Source organism: Trichoplusia ni, chromosome 5 (assembly GCF_003590095.1).
Source record: "Trichoplusia ni isolate ovarian cell line Hi5 chromosome 5, tn1, whole genome shotgun sequence".
Classification (NCBI taxonomy): domain Eukaryota; kingdom Metazoa; phylum Arthropoda; class Insecta; order Lepidoptera; family Noctuidae; genus Trichoplusia; species Trichoplusia ni.
In genome coordinates, this window is record NC_039482.1 from 5924192 (window position 1) to 5943964 (window position 19773).

Here is a 19773-nt window from a genome sequence, read left to right on the forward strand (position 1 = left end):
CATCCATAGACTTCATTTCTCGTTTTGTCGTCATGAATATCGATCATCATGAAAAAAAGCCTCATTTCTTGGTGTCCATACCAAAATTTCTGAAACTAGCAAAACAGAGTCGCTATCTATAGTGTTAGTACATCTAAATCTATACTGGTTTAATATTTGCTTCCTATTAATAAATCTGATATGCTTGTGATTGAACTGAAAACCCTATTAGTAACAGAACTATAAATGAATAGGTACTTGTTCAAAGCCCTTTCATTTAAGACATCGAATTATTTTTTCATTCTAACTCTCCATTTTCATCTCGCACGAGTAAACCTCAGAATCTGTATTTTTTATAAATTATCAAGGAATATTTTGAATGTTTTCAGTTAGTAGTAAACAGTCGACAGATTATGGCTTGACGACACGCACGTGATAGTTCAATGACCCGTGATTTAGCAACTTCATTGATATAAGAATTTTATTCACGATTTGCCAATTCCATTGGAATGCCAGATATCATCTGTTGACCCGCTCATATATATTCTGAATGTTATATAATTCTTAATAGCGACAATCGAGTAATAATGTGTTGTAAATTCGTGGAAAATGAGACTAATAATACTATAACTCCGGAAATTTATTGCTCACAAGTGTACAGTTAATATGTTATTATTATACTCAAGGCTGTCATTTTCTATTTTAGATAACTTAAATAGTTAGGAATTATAATAAATTTCCTTGGTCAGGAAAACATTAATTAAAAAAAAATGAAAAATGGCGGCAATAGAAACAAAATGGATGTTCCAAATATTTATTACAATGAAGACCATTACATCGTGTTATTATAAACCAGGTACAATGTTTATAATTTATTATTATAAAGACTTTCCGGTGACAACAATTGGTTAATTTGTAAATTCTAATCAAACTACTGCCAATATGTAATTTTACTGTTGAAATTTTAGATTCGCAATTTACGCGCTTCAAAGTTTTCAGGTGTGAAAAATGTGTATCGTTTTAAAGTATTATAATTTTAGCATTATTAATATTGTCATTATCCCAGTTTCAAGAAGTCAAAAATACTTAGGTTTTTCAAGTTTATTGTAAAATTGTATGAGTTTGTAGCAAATGATTTCATGTGCGTTAATCTAAATTTTCAACATAATTACAAATCTGAAATGTTATTTTTAAACATTCAAAACCTATTACTCCATAAAAGCGTAACAAAAATAGATCATTTCTAATAAAATATCATACGATTTCTAAAAATATTTTTTTCGTTTTTATCAATAAATCTTTCCTTTTAATATTTATTACAAGGCCCCTATTATTTATGTACCAAAATTACGTATATCGCATTGACATTCTTTTTGCTGTTATTTCTTACTTAAGAAATTCTACCAAGTAATTTATAAGTTTTAAACGTTTACATATAAGATTTGAAACATTTACAATTATTTTCAAAGATAATCCTTGTCAAAGAATACGTTTCAAAAATGCAATTTCAATAAAGGCATCATAAACTATATTCAACATGATTCTGTACAATAATTACAAACTCACCGCGGCTTCGTTGCAGTAACCAACTTAAAAAGACAATTTAAAAAAAATATTCGGAACTTTTCAAATGTAAGCACAAAATAAAAAGTATGATAATAATTATGTATTTGGTATTACACAACATAATTTCGTTTTTACAAAAATATAAATATAATGAGTTACACTCATTAAAATAAGAACTATAAAAAACTGGGGGTACTTGAAAAAAAGTTAACAATTATGCATAGATATTCCCCAATAAAAATATAAGGTAAACACTCATAGTGTCGCCAAAACAGATATATTTTATCGTCAATCGACATCTGTTAACTATAAAATGTTAAATAAATAAATACAGGTGAACTTTAATATTAAATATTCAAGTTACATGACAACAAAAACGGCCGTACATGGTAGTCTTTGATATGTTAACTATTTTATAATTATTTTAAAATCTAAAAAAATCATTATAAAAATATATTGCATTGTGTCGTTGTATAATTAAATGATACACATATATCATTAATAAAAGTTTGAGGAAAGAGGGTAAACGTCAATTTCATCTAATTGTTTGATTGAAGTATCTTTATAAAACAAAGGTACTTATGAATTTAGTTTTTGATTTCCTCAAGAGATGTCGCTTTACACAATTAGATGAAACTGAACATTCTTAACATTCTATGTATTTTGTACTTAGTGGTTTGCACCAATTGCTGTAAAACTATTGTAAATCGTCAGATAGGTAAATATCACTCAGTATAACTGCCTATTTGAGAATATTATGTACTGCTATTGTATATGACTAGTGGCAAAGGGCATAGACTGATCGTGGAAAATCGGTGTGTTGCAGTTCATAGCCTGGGGCTATACGCAATATGAAACTTGGTTTTAAATTGTATAAAACTTATAAAAATATTGTTCACGAGATATATATGCACCATCTCTCATTCTTATGGTAATTTAACCTGAAGATTTGTAAAGTTATAAAAAGATAATTATTATGCTTTTACAGAAGTCAAAAAATTACAAAAAACTGCATTTAACTCTAGCGGAGGCTTGACAATCAAGTCATATGCGAGGCAGCAACCCGATTGAATCTCAGTCTACAACCTTGGGAAGGATTTAGCAAAAATATTTCCAATACATACAACAGTCAAATAAAACTTAAACATTAACAGTTTCATATAAATCATATTTATAAAAAACATTTTTGCTGAAATCTTTTCTGATATCTGCATAAAAGAAATATGTATAATCATCGATATACAAAATATATAACGTTTCTTATTTTTACTTATACCAAATGTGCGATAGGAAAGGTCCTAACATTATTATATAAACTTTTTTTTATTTTTATTTTTTCTTGTATTATCTTTAAAACTCCAGATCTTTAGATTGTAAACTATAAATGTATTAACTCGATCCGAAAACTATCCAACATTGAACTCAAAGGCCACTCTTATAGAGCACAATAAAATAAAAAAAGCAAAATTAATAATAATCATACATATTAACTTGTATATCAATAAAGATTTCGATATGCAGCACACACTTACATTAAATTAAGACAACATGGTGTTAACTGATTCGACCGACCCTCTCGGTCGTGTATTTCTCAAATAGAAAAAAAACTAACTTTTCACTAACCTAACATAGTACAATTAAATTTCTAGAAGTAAGAATAAGTTGCGTTTGAGGTAGATTAAATTTTTTACAGTCCTATTAACCTAAAAGATTAGAATTATTCACATAATATTCTACTTAACAAGCGTGTACCATGATCTCACCATAATTATGCTCTCCTTGCATTACTAGACGCCAGACATTGACCATTATTATTAAACCTTTATATTACCGAAAAAATATTATACTTAACATTTACATATGTTACTGTGTCAGTGAATGAGACATTCGTATGAAATACTCCTGGGGGCTGTCGTTTGGAAATGAGGATCAAAACTAACGCGTCAAGTTGCAACATAGGAACCTTTATCCTAAGCCTTTACAGCACTGGTCATCTCTCGTTGAAACAATGACAGTATACGTTAAAAAATCATTAGTATATTGAATCAAATCAAATTAGTAAGAGTATTACAAGATAATCGGTGTACCGAAGGCAGATAAAAAGTGTGGAAGTCAACACTTCGTCAATGAAATAAAATTAGTTGAATGCAATAAGCATCAAGAAGAAATATGAGGAGAAATTTCCGTTAAAAGAAAAAATAATAGAAGTTAAGACGGGTTAAGTTAGAGGTAGGAATTTGAATTATAAACAAAAGAAGTTAAAATTACGTAAATCAGATATAAGAATATCGGAACAGGAGATTGTAAGGGTCGTCGCACACGGGCCACCGGCCACAACTACAAAACGCCGCTACAGGCATATTTACTGTAGTTTATAGGGACTCGTCGCATAAGGTTGAAGCTAGTGGTCGCCACACGCTACAAGACACTGCTCGCTCTTCTATACAAACTGAATATAGGAAATATGCCAGTAGCGGCGTTTTGTGGTTGTGGCCGGTGGCCCGTGTGCAGGAGCCCTAAGCTTTTGAAACTGATAATTACATTAAAAAAAATATATGTCTTGAAAAGTAATTAATAATACAAGAACGTGCATGTACGGTGAAGTGAGTTAACAGGGATGCCATCGAGAGTTGAACCCAGCGTGCGCACATGACTGTTGGTTTGAATGCAAGGCACCTAATAGCAGCAGTTACATCCTACCATTTCGTACTGGACATTGTTCGTTTTTATTCTCAACATCAGACACTAACACTTCAACACATCACTAAACGAATAACATAATTTGGCTCATTATTCTAAAACGTATGCCAAGAAAATGCTTCTGTAGTAACAAGTTCCGAAAAAAAATTTTTGTGATAAAAATTAAAAATTGATTAAGGTCAAAACAATGAAATTTCGACTTACCTAAAATCGTTAACGGCAGATCGAACGGAAGATCTAAAGTATGATTTTTAGCTCCAGCACACGCGAGTCCAACGAGCAAATGAAAAACGGATTTTGAACACGATCTTTGAAACGTTCGTCGACTTTAATTATCCACAATCCTATCACTTTTGGCACATTTTTGTTATAATAAAAATGATAACGCTGTAAATTACCTACGAACACGAAGTCTACTTTGCTCATCAGACACACACCCAATTAGTTTCGTTTATATATTATTCTATATGGAAGCACGAGTGCCTCTGAGGTATATTGATCATTTTTATTGCATTTTGTTTCTAGCTCAAGTCTGCTGAGTTGAAAGGACTTCAACATCGTTCTGTACAGTAGAACGAAATGGAACCCTACTATCATATATGAAGCCATCACTTGTTTTACTTTGTTACAAACACTTAGCACTTACACTTAAGGATGATATTTCAATCTAGTTATAGACAGATCTGATGTTAATCTACTCCGGCAGAATATTACATTCACTTTATTGATTCGAAAGGAATATGCTCTCTGTTGTATTACAATATCGCGTCAAAAGCAGTAAGCCTCTCTAAAACATATTATAATAGCCTACTGCTTTCAAGAGTCATACACCCTGCTTATATTCTGCTTACTTCCACATCCCGGCCGAGCGGCCGGCTCAACTAAGCACTAACTGAATCCCATCTAATAGCTCACAGACTTGGTCCCAATTATACTCCATAAACGTATTACATGTACGCTATAAATAAACAATATATTATTCCGAAAGTACATACACGACTAGATCACATATTCATGTAGAATTCGGAAGTAATTTTGGTATACCTGAGACGTACAAATATACAATTTGGCAATATAAACTGGAGGGCGCGAGCCCCCTAGCTTCCGCTACATGCATGCACACTTGTATGCGTACATAGTGAAAATATAACAAGTCCAACAATACCTATTACATATTCAATTACTAACTGCACTCAAGACTATTTACAGCTTAGATCAACCTTACCTAGTGAGGTAGTTTGGTATTCACATAAGCTAAATGCAGGAATCCCACCTTCCGAACCAACTGAAACTATCCATAGTATAATTTAACATTTTAAAACCTCTTGCAGTAAATTAAAGTATGAATGGTTTCGAGGTAAGAGGTGAGGCTAGGTTAGTGTGGCGGGGGCGGCGGCGGCGGGGGCTTAGTGCTTTGCGCCGTCTGAAAAGCCTGCGTGAACGCTGGCAGTCGTTGTTGGACCCGGCCTTCCTCACCTGCGTAAGTGGGCTCACTTTCCTCTAGCAGCTCCAGCATCTGGCTCGATAATCCCGAAGGGCCCTCGCCAGGATCCATTAGCAAAGACTCCACGCTACCCGAGTGGAGCAAGTGTGCCTCTATTGGATCAGGCAACTCTTGCGTCGTCATAAAAGGCAAGTCGGACGGCGTCTGGGAGTATGGTGGGGCCACCATAAACATCATCGGGAACTCTACAGGTAATAATGTACACCCTGGTGATTGTGGCTCCTCAATTTTAATTTCTATGGGATCCTCCAGCTTTTCTTCTACTGGCTCCACCTTTATATCAAGAGTAGGCGAAATTTCAACTATGATATCAGTAGAAGGTACTCTCGTTGGACCTGCTTCTGAAGTACTTTCTTTAGACGAAGATGGTTCCCACAAAGAAAAATCTGTACTGTCGATTGGGTATTCAGTATATGTTTCTTCAAATGCAGATGCCTCAGGTGGTGGCTCACTGGAAGTACCCACTGCAGCAGATGTCCAAGATTCATCAGGATGGGCATTCTTTACATGCCGCACTAGATGGTCTTTTCGCCCAAACTTTTGGGGACAATATGGACATAGGAAATCACGTCTACCTGTATGAACAACAAGATGTCGACGCACATCTTTTGCCGTAAAGAATTTTCGATCACAGTAATTGCATGTAAATTTCTTATCAGAATCATTTTTAACACTGCGACTGCCAGTGTGAACTTTAAGGTGATAAATAATATCTTGCTTAGTTGTAAAACTTTTATCACATATTGTACACTGAAGGTTTCCCTCTTCTGCAGAATGTATGGCGGCATGTTTTCTGTAACTCATGAGGGATGTATAAGATTTCCTACAATCAGGCCGATCACATGTATAAAGGTTTTTTACTGGATTATGCACTCTAACATGGTTGGTGAGATGATCTTTACGATTAAAAGTCTTACCGCAAACATTACATGCAAAGGCTCGTGCCTCACTATGTATTAAATTGTGTCGGACAAGCTTGAACTTGGAGTTGAAACGCTTGTCACACAGGTCGCAAGAGAAAGGCAGCTCCCCAGTGTGTGAGAGTACATGCTGGGTGAGCTTGCCGGGGCTGGAGAAGCGCTTGTCGCAAGTGTCGCAGACATGGCGCTTGGCATGATCCTTGCGCGCACGCGGTGCTCGCGGCTCGGGCGGCGCGGAGGCGCCCGGCGCGCCGCCCTCGCCCTCGCGCGGCCTTCGCGGCAGCGTGGGGACCCGCCGCGCCACCTTCACCGTACGAAACAACTGCTTGATGCCGCTGGGGCCTGACGCGCCGAGCGTCACGTACTGCAGCTTCGTGGGCAGCTGCGACGCGGGCGGCGCTATGAACTTCTTCTGCGGGGCGGCCGGGCGTTCCCCGCTCGGCTCCTCTTTGAACTCGGAGCCGCCCTCCTCGCCTTCCTTAGGGTTCGGTGGCGGGCTGGCCATCTCGCGCTCATTTTTGACGCGCTTGCCCTATATCGCCGTTCGTTTATCTCGCGTCGTGCTCGTGTCGGCTCCGCGCTGGCGCTGGCTCGTCGCGATGGCAGAAAACATTTCTGTCACATTGACGGTCTGGAAGCCCTTTTTCGTATTCGTGTCACATGGTTCTCGCGGAATTTCTCGTGTCTGCAGTTGATTTTTACACTGCGATGGTTTTCACCCACGTCCCTAAGATTCTATGCAATTGAAAAAACTGCACAAAGAATTAAAAAGGATGGAAAAATTACTTTTTCCAAAGAAATACGTAGCGCTTGACATCGAAATCACGAAATGTCAAAATAATAAAATGAAGCCAAAAGCCATGTCAAAAAAAGTCCGCCGAATCGTCAGCTGTGGTCCATTGACCTACATCGAGTGCTTTCAGAACTACTACTGTATTTGATATTTTCAGGTTTTTAGTAATAAAATTAGTTAACTAATTTAGCTACAATATTTTCAAAGTATTCAATACTACATTTTATATAACTTTTTAATCCTTTAGTAAGTCTATACGCATCAGTAATTCTTGTTTTATTTTAAGTTGAATACTTATGATTATGCTTCATAGTTATGACATAACAACTGCCCTGGAACGCTACATATTTGACCGTAGTAGTTCAGTTCAGTGACTTCAGACTTTAGTCATCAAAGTCATCACTACGAATAATTTTGTAGTATATAGGTTAGTCACAGACTTAATATTTGTGCGACACTAGCCGAATTTCAATTTATGTGATTGAATTATTGTTATGATCTCAATACGTAATTAAAATCTCAAAAAGTTGAAATAAGATGCCAATAATCAAAGAACCAAAATATAAAAACTGTTTTTGATGGACATTTACACATTTTAGTTACAAGTTAAACGAATTCTTAATGCATATTTTCGCAACAATTTAATTAAAACGTACTTTATAGTATTTCCGTCCGTAAGCGTATTCGTTAAGTTCTTTCTCAAATTCATATAAAAGCTCCTATTATCTTAAAAGAAAAGAACAGAAGTAGGTAACAGTCATGATAGGTTTAAGTGATACAAATCAAAATTAAATTGTTGGCAAAAAGCCTCACAATCGATCACATGCCTTGCGTCGATTAGAAAAAAGCAAGAAATCGTTTGTTCATCGTTCAAAATCTCATCATTCTCATTCGGTCATTAGTTTCATTCTCTGGTTCTGAGTAACCTAACTTTTAGACTAACTAACCAATTTTGTTGTTAATTACAGCAAAAACATTTGCTAATTACTCAGTGTATTCATTTACGAAGCTGATAGATTAACCAGGTAACTGAAAATATACTATTTTGTTGAGTACGTCTATAGTTTTTAGTGTTCTTTAATCATTTTGCAACCTTCCTTGAGGGACAATTTGATTGAATTATTGCCACAAAAGTTGTGGTTTGTTTATACTTATATGAATTTACTATTTATTATCGTTTGCATTAAACAAAAGCAAAGACGTCTCATAAGATAGTAGCAGACGTTTTGCAGTAGTGTATTTAAATTAATTTATAATAAAAAACGCAAACTGAAGGTTTGGCAAAATTAGATTTTGGCCAATCTTATTCGTTTTGCAAAAACTATTTGTTTACAATTTATTTTCTGCTTAAACATCCTCTATACCTACAAAAAAATGAATAAGGAGGTAACAACAGTAGCATAATCTTAACGCTAAGGTAAAAATAAAGATTAGCCATACATAATCCATAGTGTTAGTAAAGTAGGTATTCTGTTAATCTTAAATGATAATGCAGGATTTGATAATTCATACCTAAAATAAAGTGGTTTTATAACTGAGTAACATGTATTATTCAAAGCTACTTAGAAGTTTCACATGTTATATATAAGTTGTGAGACTGTTGTTGTGGAGTCTATGTTATTGTTTCTACATATTTTTTATTCAATACAAGTTTTAATATAACAATTATTTACAAATAATTACATATTGACACCACACACTGCATTGCATTAAAATACTTGTAAATTTGCTTGTCAAACTCTGTTATTGTTTACCATAATATAATGGGTGTTTTATACAATTATGATGATTGTATAAACATTGTGCCTTTATTATAAGGCTAGTGAACCTATTATTGTTTTCAGTGTATAGCCATGTCCAACAACGCTGCTAATGTTTTAAGCACCTTTTTAAACATACGTATATTATATCCCTAATCTTATGATACATGTTGATGGTTGTTAAAGTGCATAAAAACTTAGAAGACAAAATCCTAGTCTAGCTTAGTCCCATACACATTTAGGCTTATTTTATAAGGTTCTACTAGCTCTGTGACCTTAAATTTTTACAAGATGTGATTAAAGAATATATTTGTTTTGTGTTATACACTAAAATAAGTGAATTTTTAGAGTTCTTGATAATGGGGTAAAAGCAAAGCAAACTAACAATGTTTTTATTTATTTATTTATGTACACTCAACAAACACAGAGTAAAACACGTATATAAGAAAAACACCGAGGGTACAAAGGTACTGCTTATTTCTCAAGAAATTTCATCCAGCAGTCCTGTGACAGGAGATGACAAAAAGAAACATATACACAGTGTGTAGACAAATATAGGACAATAAAAAAATAATGAATACACAACATAATACAATATGTATAAAATATATACTTATATAAATATAGAATATTACATAAACAATGTAATTTAATCTATTCATCGAGAACATTCAATTTCACATGTCCAACTCACATTTGACTGGTTTTTATTTACTTATTGAGTTACTTCTCACATGTGTTACAGATACCATGTCAGAGCAGCAAGTTGGTTCAGCTCCCGCGTCCGCAGCGGCCTCAGCCACCAGTGTTGCTGACGAGCAGCGCTCTGGTAGTGTAGGAGGTGAGAAAGGTATACTATCAGCTTGCTGCTTATCCATAGCTAGAATTGTTGACTAGTTGTTATTGGGTAAGATATTAAGGTGTGTTTCCACTGATACAATTCTGGCAGAGTGGACTATCATTTGACGAATCACATTGCTTAAAATATAAATACTGTTTTCCATCCAGCCCTGTGTCAGTGAAACAGACCCTTTAATTGTCTCTTCCTGATTAAATCATTGGAGGGCTTTTTTTGCATCATATAACTCCCACCAGTGTGCATAAATCACGGAACAAAGGAGCACAAAGCTTATATCTGCTTACATTGGCGTAGCTACGCTCAGAAACATTTACTATCATCTCTTTCTACATAAATCACAGAAGGAGATGAAATTAAATGAAATGATTTATTCTGCAAATAGGATATATCATCACTTTTATATGTCTTTCTTGGGGGTACACTGTAACACATGTGAAATCACGGAAGGAGGGGGCCAAAACTCTTATATCTGCTTACGCGGCGTGGCTATCGCACCCAAATCTTCAATATTTTATCACCGTGGATTTTATTGCAGTAAGCGGCGGCGGCAGCGCTATTGGGTCCGGTGGCTCTGAAGAGAAGTTATACGGAGGATGTGAAGGTCCCAACGCTATGTACGTCAAGCTGATATCCTCAGATGGACACGAGTTTATTGTGAAGAGGGAACACGCTCTAACGTCAGGCACTATCAAAGCTATGTTGAGTGGGCCGGGACAGTTTGCTGAGAATGAAGCTAATGAAGTCAATTTTAGAGAGATCCCGTGAGTATTCGTTAGTTACTTTTTCGGAACAGTCTGCTTTCGACCATTTGCTAGTGTTGCCATATCTCGACGGGTGCCTACTTAGATTTGTCGACGGCTGCAGTTGATACCAGAAGCTATTGTTAAATTAAATTTTGTGGTCATTCGTTGTAGTAACGTCAAAAACAATCAAACTTTGCAAGTCTTTAGTCTTAATTAGTAGGTTAACCCTTCTGAATATGGTGCAGTAGATATATAACTATAACATCAAAGCATGTTGTCTTTATTGATACAGTCCTATTCTAAAGCATCAAAATAATTATATTTGCACAACATCCAAGTCCTACATCTTTTTATTTTATTATTTCAGCTCTCATGTACTGCAGAAGGTCTGCATGTACTTCACATACAAGGTTCGATACACAAACTCATCGACCGAAATCCCCGAGTTCCCGATTGCTCCGGAAATCGCCTTGGAACTGCTCATGGCCGCCAACTTCCTCGACTGTTAGGAGTACACGCGTGTACCAAGAGATGGCGCTAGTGTGACCGACGAGAAATGAGGTTGGTTAGTAGCTTGAAGTTCTTATCAACTTTGTTACGTTACAAAACTTATTTGAGTTGTGTGACCATTAACCTCAGTCTTTAGAAGACAATTTAATTTCTCGTCAAATATTTATGTAAAGTAAATTGTAGTCGTTTGACAATAAGACTAACAGAAATTGTTGTAAAGAATGGCAGACGGCCGGCTCCTAATAAAATACTAATATCGAATTGCAAACATTATGTATGTTTGTATACCTTTTTGTTTAACGGTCTCTCGGAAACTGAGTGTTAAATGTCTAAGAAAGTTTAATGTACTACTTGTATGTGTAAAGTTTGTAAACAAACATCCAATCTCGTAACTCGCGACTTCAGGTAAAATAGCCCAATCTCTAGTCATACTGGCGTCAAAAGCAAGGTTTTCAATAACATCTGAAATTCAGTATGTAAAACATTTCATAAGATTTATAATTTACTGAAATTGGATAATAATTATAATAAATATAATCAGTAAATTTTAACAACAAAACCATCTTCAAGGGAATGTGAAATCTTTATTTTTGGTAATTGGTGTAAAAAAACTTAATTCTGTAATATTTTGATCTTTTTTTATAGAGGTTATTTATTTGAACAAGAATGCGTCAAGTATTTATTGATAGTCCAAAAATAAGTTAAAGATTACAGTAAAACACCGTGCAACCCACGGGGTTATTTGGAAAATAACAGAGTCACCTTTTTTTATTTCAAAAACTGATAATAACTTCGTCACATAGTAAATACATCATCTGATTTCCTGATAGCTCCGTTGGTTGGCATAATATCGTAATAGAATCCAAACTTGTGGTATTGACAGTTGAAAAACAGTTCATTGACTGTCGACTGTCGAGGTTTAAGAGACATTATTTTAGCATCCAAACTCATACTAAAATAATGTCTCTTAAACTTGTTGTTCTCATGGTGACACAGGTCTCCGATGCCTGACCATGTCGCGACTCAGTCGCTATCAAACAATATGTTATACTTTTTGTAAGGAGTGTTACCGGGAGTCGGCCAGGGCATGGCTTAGAAATGTCGGTGGGTATTGTTGCCCGGCACATTGTAAGATGAGAATGATGCGCCAGGACGTCTGAAGAGCAATTGTCGAAGATAAAAACAACGTAACACTAATATAGTCGTGTGAATAATACTTCCAAAGTGGCCGTTGTAACATGAATGATTGGCCAGGGCCCCAATTCCGTTATTAACAATTGCCGATGATTGAATGAAAATTGGATTAAATTTGACACTATTCGTATTCTCCTTAGCATTAATTATGTTGACATTGAGTGTTCCACCCCTTACTGAATTTATAATTATTGTGTTGACAAAATGCTTAGAATACAAATAGTACTAATTTAATCCAAATTTCATTTCCCAGCTGGCGCACAGTGGACGTTTACCGGCCGAGACATGGTGTACCCTGAATCATCCTTTAGACTCCAATAATATGTGCCTATGTATAATAATATGAGTTTGCAAAGCAAGAGTCGCTTGGATAATGAAATCGTCAGGTATCGGAGACTTACACCTACTACAGGATATTTTAGGGGAAAGTTAGCAAGAACTGTAATTAAAATTTACTATTATTAGCTAAGTCTGATTTTTTTTTACTTTAAAAACCAAAATTGTAAAAAACAACTGTAAATAAAGTCTACGACTTATTAAAATAAAATATTTTTGTTTCTCTTGTGTATTTTCTGTTTTTGATTCTTTAGATTGTTTTTTTTACTAACATGGGTTTGTAAAATTGGCTATTTATCCTAGAATAAAAAGTATTTTGTGTTTGTAACATGACAAGCTATTTTTATTTAACATTTGTGAAATATTTCTCTTATTTGTAATAGGTCTCGACTTAGTTAAAGTAATGCCAACGAGACTCGATAAGTAATTGGCAAGTTGTCGTTGGTTCTAACTGATTTTTGTCATAACAAAAAGATTCGTAGGTAAACTCACAATGAATTTGAGTATTTAATGTTGGCAACTGCAGTACCAATGATTTCCCTACTCAGGCTGCCTATAACTTACCCGACTGCGCAATAAAGAAGGTTATGTTTTATCCCGCCTCGTTGGCCTTATTTTAAACCTAATGTGCGATATGTAATCATAATGTATCTGAAATATTATTATTAATATCTTTGTCCGTTAAGCAAGCGTTGTAAATCTCATTAACACCTTAGTTTGATCTCGCATTCACTGTAATTAATATTCTTATATGAGATTCAATGGTGACCATAGGCTTCATAATGAGTGTTCACATCATCAAATACTTAAAAGGTATTTTGAAACAAGACAGGATCTTGATTTCAAAGATTTTTACCAATATGCAAGTGACTAAAACATATTGGCATTTAAGAAGTTGCTTCTTGTCTTAAAATGGTTTGAAAGTAGTCATGGAAGCCATTTGTTGAACATTACATATATCCACTCACTATATTTTAGGTAAAATTAGCAAATTTTATGTTAATTAGTGTCCAAATGTTCCTTTATAGCTTGTACTCAATGTAAAAACGGATGCGCTAGGATTTCATTATTTATTACTGCAGACCAGAGCACAGGCAGTCAAGGAGAGCCTTTAATTAAGTAAATCAGCTGAAAAAACAAGTAATCTTAAATAATTAGATTCGGTATCGGCCATTAATCTCGATAACGACAGCTGTACTAATTATTACGAGAGCCATCAAGGTACAGGAATAGAAAGCAAGTATGTACTAATTTTTGTCAAATTTTAAATCGCACTGCTTTCTACTATTTGAACTGCTCCTAGAGCCCCATAGCAACAAGATAGCAAGTAGCAGTCCCTTATGTTATATTAGGGGTTAGTGGGCATTGGTATTTATGTATTATTTAAATAAAGGCACTTTTTCGGCTAGCCTGATGGCCAGGTACTCAGTCTAATTGTTGTTTTTTGGTCTACGAACGTCAAGTGTTACTTAACATTAACCGAATCGCAATGTTTTGCTTTTTATTTTGTTAATAAACCGTACATTGTATTTGTTGTTTTATTAATTAAGTACTTTTTATATTTAAGTACTTTTGTGTCGAATTGTCATCACGTTATTACATAATAAAAATAATATTCAAAAAATTTCACACAACGACAGCACTACAGAAACTACCAGTAACAGAACAAAAGATTGTGCTCATGATCGCGTCAAACAAGCATTTCCTGGGTGGGAATCGAACCGAAGACCTTTGGTCTGGTTGGTAGCGGTCAGGACCACTCGCCAGAAGACCAACAGACCTATTAGTGATGATACAAAGCCAACTTTCAATGACAAATAAAATACAAACCAATTGTTTCTGCGATTAGTATAATCAAACAGACTCTTGTTCTAAACAGTAACTTAGTATTCTTTTTCTATACGTGTCTTAAGATAGATATAGTTACAAATAAAACGAAACATAATGATTGACTTGTCCTTTATTCAATGCATAAACAAAAACCGGTCCACCATTATCAGATATTTGGAAAATAATCTCAGGCAGCTTCTACGATATATGGACTACGTAATGCTTACTATAATCTTACACTTTGGAATGATATCCTGCTTAACACTAACACATTAGGAAAATCAACTTTACAAATAAACCGAAGATTCGTCAATAAATAAATTCTGATTTTAATTACAAAACTAATCGATTTAACGTACGCTACAAATTCCTTCTGAGATCTAAGCTTACAATAAAAACTTTGGATAAAAAAATTAAAATAATTATTGACAATTTGTTTTGTACATTTTTACAAAGAAACTCATTCAAATCCGGTTGAATACTGTGTGAGAATGTATAAAGTTGTGTACACATCTACGAACACAAAGATTCACCGCAAACCGTTTGACAACGATTTTCGACGTTCGCAGTTATGAACACAACATAATAAGTAAGTAAATTAAATGCAAAATGTTACATTAAGTTGTGACAGTGTAAACGCACCTTACCTAACATAAAATATACACGTTATACTCGCAATAATACATTTTACATAAAAAATAATACTTTATAATAAAAATTACCAAACGACATCAGTAACACGACTATTATTATTGTTTTATGGAAGTATTCATTGTGTTTACGCACCAGTACTGGCTGAGTATAAAATCTGCAACACCGATACACCAAAAATATAAAATTTGTATGAAAATAACTACAAAACTTACTAATTAGGTGCAAGTTTGAGGAATGTGCTCATCTGTACTGCGTTTAGCCGTCCTTATTATTAAAAGTATTAAAATTTTATTGGCAATAATATCACAAATCAATATTATCATGATTTCACAATCAATAGTTCTGAATGAATGATAGTGAATGAATGTTTTGAGGACGAACAGATATGTTGAACAACAATATTCAAGAAGTACGCAACACGACATATTTATTTGAAGCACAACAATGCAGATGATATGTTTATAGTTATCACTAATGATCAACATATTTACGTTCACATACATAGCGCGCTTTAGAATATTCTAGAAAAAGCTTTGTAATGTTCTTAAAGCAAACCTAACAAGATTATCAACGACGGAAAGGCATCATGCTGGCAGTGATTAGGCCATACCATAGGCAACAATTTATTTTTAATCATAACTCTGTCTACAGACAATTTAGGCAGCATTTTAAGCAATATATATCTGTATTAAAATTGTTTTAATCAGATTATATTTAAGAAACGAAATATACAAACATCCTGCCTCTCCTACATTGCCAAAAACGCGCTACAAACAATAGGAACGGACTGTTACATGAAGTCTGATTAAATGTATGCGAAGTTAAATGGATGGAGACGACATACGACAATTATTTGGCTCACTTAACGTGCTACGGGTAATATTGAGCATTTTACTTTGTCTTTTCCAAATAAGCGTCGCACTAGATTCAAAGCGGCAAAGGAAACAAATCTATGAGCATATCCCGGTAAGTACACTAGTCGTTCTAATATTATGTCATAGCCTATGTAAAGCTGTCGACGTCACGTGACGTAAAAAAAATGCCACTACAAGCGAAACAAGGGGCCGGAGGTCGTTCACCCCTGGTCGGAGTGACCTATGTTCTGATCGAGGGGGATCATCTTCTTGCTGACGGAGTAGATAGGCGGGGAGTCGAGTTTCCCGGCGAGGGCTTGGACGCGGCTTTTGACGGACTCCATGGGCGCGGAATCGACTTTGACGTCATCAGCTGTTGAGGGGAACTGGAAGGAGGTCGCTTCGGTGTTGCCATAGATGTGCTGGGGCTCTTTCACGTTGCCGTAGAGGTTGTAGTTGTGTATGAGGGTGGAGACTCTGTTGGGCGCAGCGGGGAGGCTGCTGTGTTCCTTGGGCGGCTCGCAGTGTGTGAGCGCGGTAGTGACGGGCTGGTTCACCTTAAAGTCGGGTTTGGGAGGTGCCTCATCCTCCGTTACTGACGACTGAGCGCTGAGCACTGGGTTCTGCGGGACACAGACTTGGTTCTGTGCAGCGAACACCTGGTTCTGAGAGGTGAGCGTCTGGTTCTGAGGTATAACGACCTGGAATGTTGCTGCTCGTTAATTTTGTTTCAAAGTTGTTGTCGTTTAATAAGTAATAAATATTTGTAGACTAACTAAATCTAACTACAAGTAAAATGGGTCAGACAACTAAAAAAAAATATGCTACTTTTATTAATTACATTGGAAACTATACTGGAATAAAAAGGAAAGCTAAAAAATCTACTTCTGTAAGTTAGTTAAATAAATTTGAATGCACAAACAAAACTAACTAACATATATTGAAATTATACTCTTACTACAAGTAACAAGAAAAATATACCAGCTTATTTTTACAATAGTAAATACTACATATGAAATATTCGTAAAAATACTACTTAAAATCTGCAAAAGTCCATAACATTAAGCCAGAATATAAAAAAAAAACGATCTACTTAAATCTATAGAAAAATAAGCTTGTACATAATATGACTCAATTTTAAATCGTCCATAAATCTATGGTACCTCTGTCTCTTTGTAAAAAATACGACATAGACAATAAATAACTTTTTAAAGTTGAGTCTTTAAAAATGAGTATTAAATACAGAATAATGAATAAAAACAACTTACCATGCTGTAATACATGCAAGTATAATCATGTGTGTGCGCTGACCTGTGCCTCTGCGGGCGGGCCGGCCTGGGCGGGCGGGCCTGGCGGGGCGGGCGGCTGGGCGGGCGGCAGTAGCGCCGCGCGCCAGTCGATGTGCGGGTGTCGCTCGCGGATGCAGTCCACCACGTCCAGGAGGTTCTTAGCGTCCATCGCTAGGATGTGAGCTGCTGCCAGCATGTTCCTACGAGTGACAATAGGTTAGGAACTACTGTTTTGCGGCGGATCCAGAGTTATCGTAACAAACCCTTTTTGCAGTTTATATTCTGTGCAATGTTCATTTTAAGATTACTAATATAACATTTCCAAGGTATTTGGGACGGAGGTTTGGGTACAATAGCATTTCCCCCTCATTCCTAGTAACCGAATGCTTTACAATCAGTCAGTATCAGTTCTGATACCATTTTGTTTTTGATTTGTTAGCACAGAAATGCATTAAATGAAAGCTATTCGTATGTCATTTTTATAGTCATACTAGCAACACGAGCAAGCCGAAAAAAATACTAATAAATGAAAATCACTTCAGAGGATGAAAAATGGATGTTATCTGGTTCCCAGACCTCAATATGCACACAAAATTTCATGAGAATCATCACGCCATTTCAGAGGAATTTAACTACAAACACTACATCACTGTCTAGCATTAGATGATGCATGTATTTTATTATGTTCGTCTAATAGGTTATGTACCATAAATGCCCGTATCATTAATGAGAATAGTACTAACTTAGTGTACTCATGCTGCAGCGTGGTGTTGTGGTACTGTATGGCGAGCCGCATGGCCTCCACCAGCGCCGCCATGTCCTTGCTCAGCACTTGGTGGGCCATCTCCACCTCCCTGTAATGTTAACACATGATTAATACATGTTAATAATTCATACATGTTACAGATTTCGTTTACTTTTCATATTTGATCGTGTTTCTAAAGGCACGTTAAATTTTGTCCAGGCTGTTTTACGGGGCAGTCAGAAGCTAAAAAGTCTGACAACCAACTAACTAAGGAGTTTCGGGCCCAGGTAACTGGGTTGACGAGGTAAGTACTTAGTTGCATCTGGTTAGACTGCAAGCCGACCCTAACATAGTTGGGAAAAGGCTAGGACGATGATAATTAAAATAAAACAATCTAAGATATTTAAAACCCAGATGATACAGGAACGTGACGCCATATTATCGTAACGGACTTCAGTTTTATTGTCGTCCAGTTACCTAGTCGCGCCTAAAGAAGTTTAACTTCAAAAAGATCTTCATAGCATACCTCTGTGCGGCAGTAGGGAAGGGCACGACCAGTGCATCGACAGTAGCGCACAGGTCCCTGAGCTGGGCGCCCACGGCCCGCACAGCCCGCAGCAGGCCGGGCGCGGGCTCGCCGCCCGCCGCCGCGCCCGCCAGACGCATCACACAGCGGACCACGCCCGTCGTCGCCGCGTACACCGGCTCCGATGGGTTGCCGCGACATAACTTATAGGTAAATACAGTTTTTGTATTAATTATGTTATTTAAGAAGAGTTTTTGTGATTGGCAAGTATTGATTAAACATTTCAACTCAAGTTTTTATATAAATAATTTGCTTTGAGTAAAAATAAGGATTTAATTATTTTAAATGTTCTCTCCCTTCAGTAGTTGTTTCTCATTACAAAATGAAAAAACTACCTCAATCTGTTAACAAGCATTTAAGATACTCTAAAATATCTTTAAAACCATTCCGAAACATTATCTAATTTATTTATTTAACGTGTCTTTGTATAAAATAACACACAAAGATTGTATACCTTTTTAAGTAACTTAAGAAATGGCATTTAATACTTAGAAGCTTTTATAGTTCTAGTAAAAGAAATCTTTAAAGAAACAGTATATTTTATGATATAAATAATAAATCTTACCTTTTCTTCGCTCGGCGGTTTCTCTTTACCCTTGAAAGTATTCGCTGGACTCGTTTCTGATGAATTAGTCGCTGTAACAACACGTTATATTGAAAATAAACTCTATCCCTCAGTGATAAGACTGAGTTTCGCAAAGCAGTGGAAACTTATGATGATATTTTTGGAAAAGTGTACTTTAACGTTTTGGAATAAGATCGATTTAGGCTAAGCAGGGAAAATACAGAACATTTAAGAAAAGAGAACTTATCTCTTTCTCGTAAGATTGAGTTTGGTAAGGCAATGGGTAAGTTCACAGGGAATATTTTAGTTGAAGAAATATGAAGCTTATACTTTTGTAATTTGGTCGGTTTTTGCAAGGGCAAAATAATGAAAAGCATATTTTATAT

General features: G+C 35.6%; 3 protein-coding genes across 11 annotated transcripts in view; 1 reads left to right on the forward strand and 2 right to left on the reverse strand.

Moving 5' to 3' along the window:
• Nucleotides 1-779: 779 nt before the first annotated feature.
• Nucleotides 780-8261, reverse strand: LOC113494205 (zinc finger protein 391-like). The gene has a single exon (XM_026872426.1). It carries the CDS (start codon nucleotides 7172-7174, stop codon nucleotides 5621-5623), a length of 1554 nt encoding a protein of 517 aa, XP_026728227.1. The 5' UTR covers nucleotides 7175-8261; the 3' UTR covers nucleotides 780-5620.
• Nucleotides 8262-8369: 108 nt separating this feature from the next.
• LOC113494207 (elongin-C) lies at nucleotides 8370-14393 on the forward strand. 4 transcript variants are annotated; one of them, XR_003400637.1, is made up of 5 exons: nucleotides 8370-8487; nucleotides 9968-10072; nucleotides 10617-10842; nucleotides 11192-11389; nucleotides 12782-14393. XR_003400637.1 is itself a non-coding variant. In XM_026872428.1 (4 exons), the coding sequence occupies exons 2-4, from the start codon at nucleotides 9973-9975 to the stop codon at nucleotides 11331-11333; spliced, it is 468 nt and encodes a 155-aa protein (XP_026728229.1). In that variant the 5' UTR covers nucleotides 8370-8487; nucleotides 9968-9972; the 3' UTR covers nucleotides 11334-11698. The 4 variants fall into 4 exon arrangements, 2 of the variants coding, with proteins under 2 accessions (XP_026728229.1, XP_026728230.1); XR_003400636.1 differs by having other exon boundaries at nucleotides 11192-11385; XM_026872428.1 differs by lacking the exon at nucleotides 12782-14393 and having other exon boundaries at nucleotides 11192-11698.
• Nucleotides 14394-14806: 413 nt separating this feature from the next.
• The window catches only part of LOC113494203 (focal adhesion kinase 1), a 159480-nt gene continuing 154513 nt past the window's right edge, over nucleotides 14807-19773 (reverse strand). For 5 of the 6 annotated variants that reach the window (XM_026872421.1, XM_026872424.1, XM_026872420.1 and 2 more), the window contains 5 exons: nucleotides 19388-19458; nucleotides 18763-18965; nucleotides 18235-18345; nucleotides 17514-17691; nucleotides 14807-16903 (listed from right to left, as the gene is read on the reverse strand). In XM_026872421.1, the coding sequence (XP_026728222.1) occupies nucleotides 16424-16903; nucleotides 17514-17691; nucleotides 18235-18345; nucleotides 18763-18965; nucleotides 19388-19458 (1043 nt within the window). In that variant the 3' untranslated portion in view covers nucleotides 14807-16423. Of the gene's footprint in view, nucleotides 16904-17470; nucleotides 17692-18234; nucleotides 18346-18762; nucleotides 18966-19387; nucleotides 19459-19773 lie in introns of all 6 variants that reach the window. The other variant, XM_026872423.1, reaches the window with a different exon arrangement.

Bases quoted from the DNA above. Each gene is read 5' to 3' on its own strand.
- LOC113494205 (XM_026872426.1), bottom strand. From the start codon at position 7,174: ATGGCCAGCCCGCCACCGAACCCTAAGGAAGGCGAGGAGGGCGGCTCC.
- LOC113494207 (XM_026872428.1), top strand. From the start codon at position 9,973: ATGTCAGAGCAGCAAGTTGGTTCAGCTCCCGCGTCCGCAGCGGCCTCA. The intron at 10,073-10,616 runs GTATACTATCAG...ATTTTATTGCAG, and splicing joins TAGTGTAGGAGGTGAGAAAG to TAAGCGGCGGCGGCAGCGCT. The intron at 10,843-11,191 runs GTGAGTATTCGT...TTATTATTTCAG, and splicing joins GTCAATTTTAGAGAGATCCC to CTCTCATGTACTGCAGAAGG.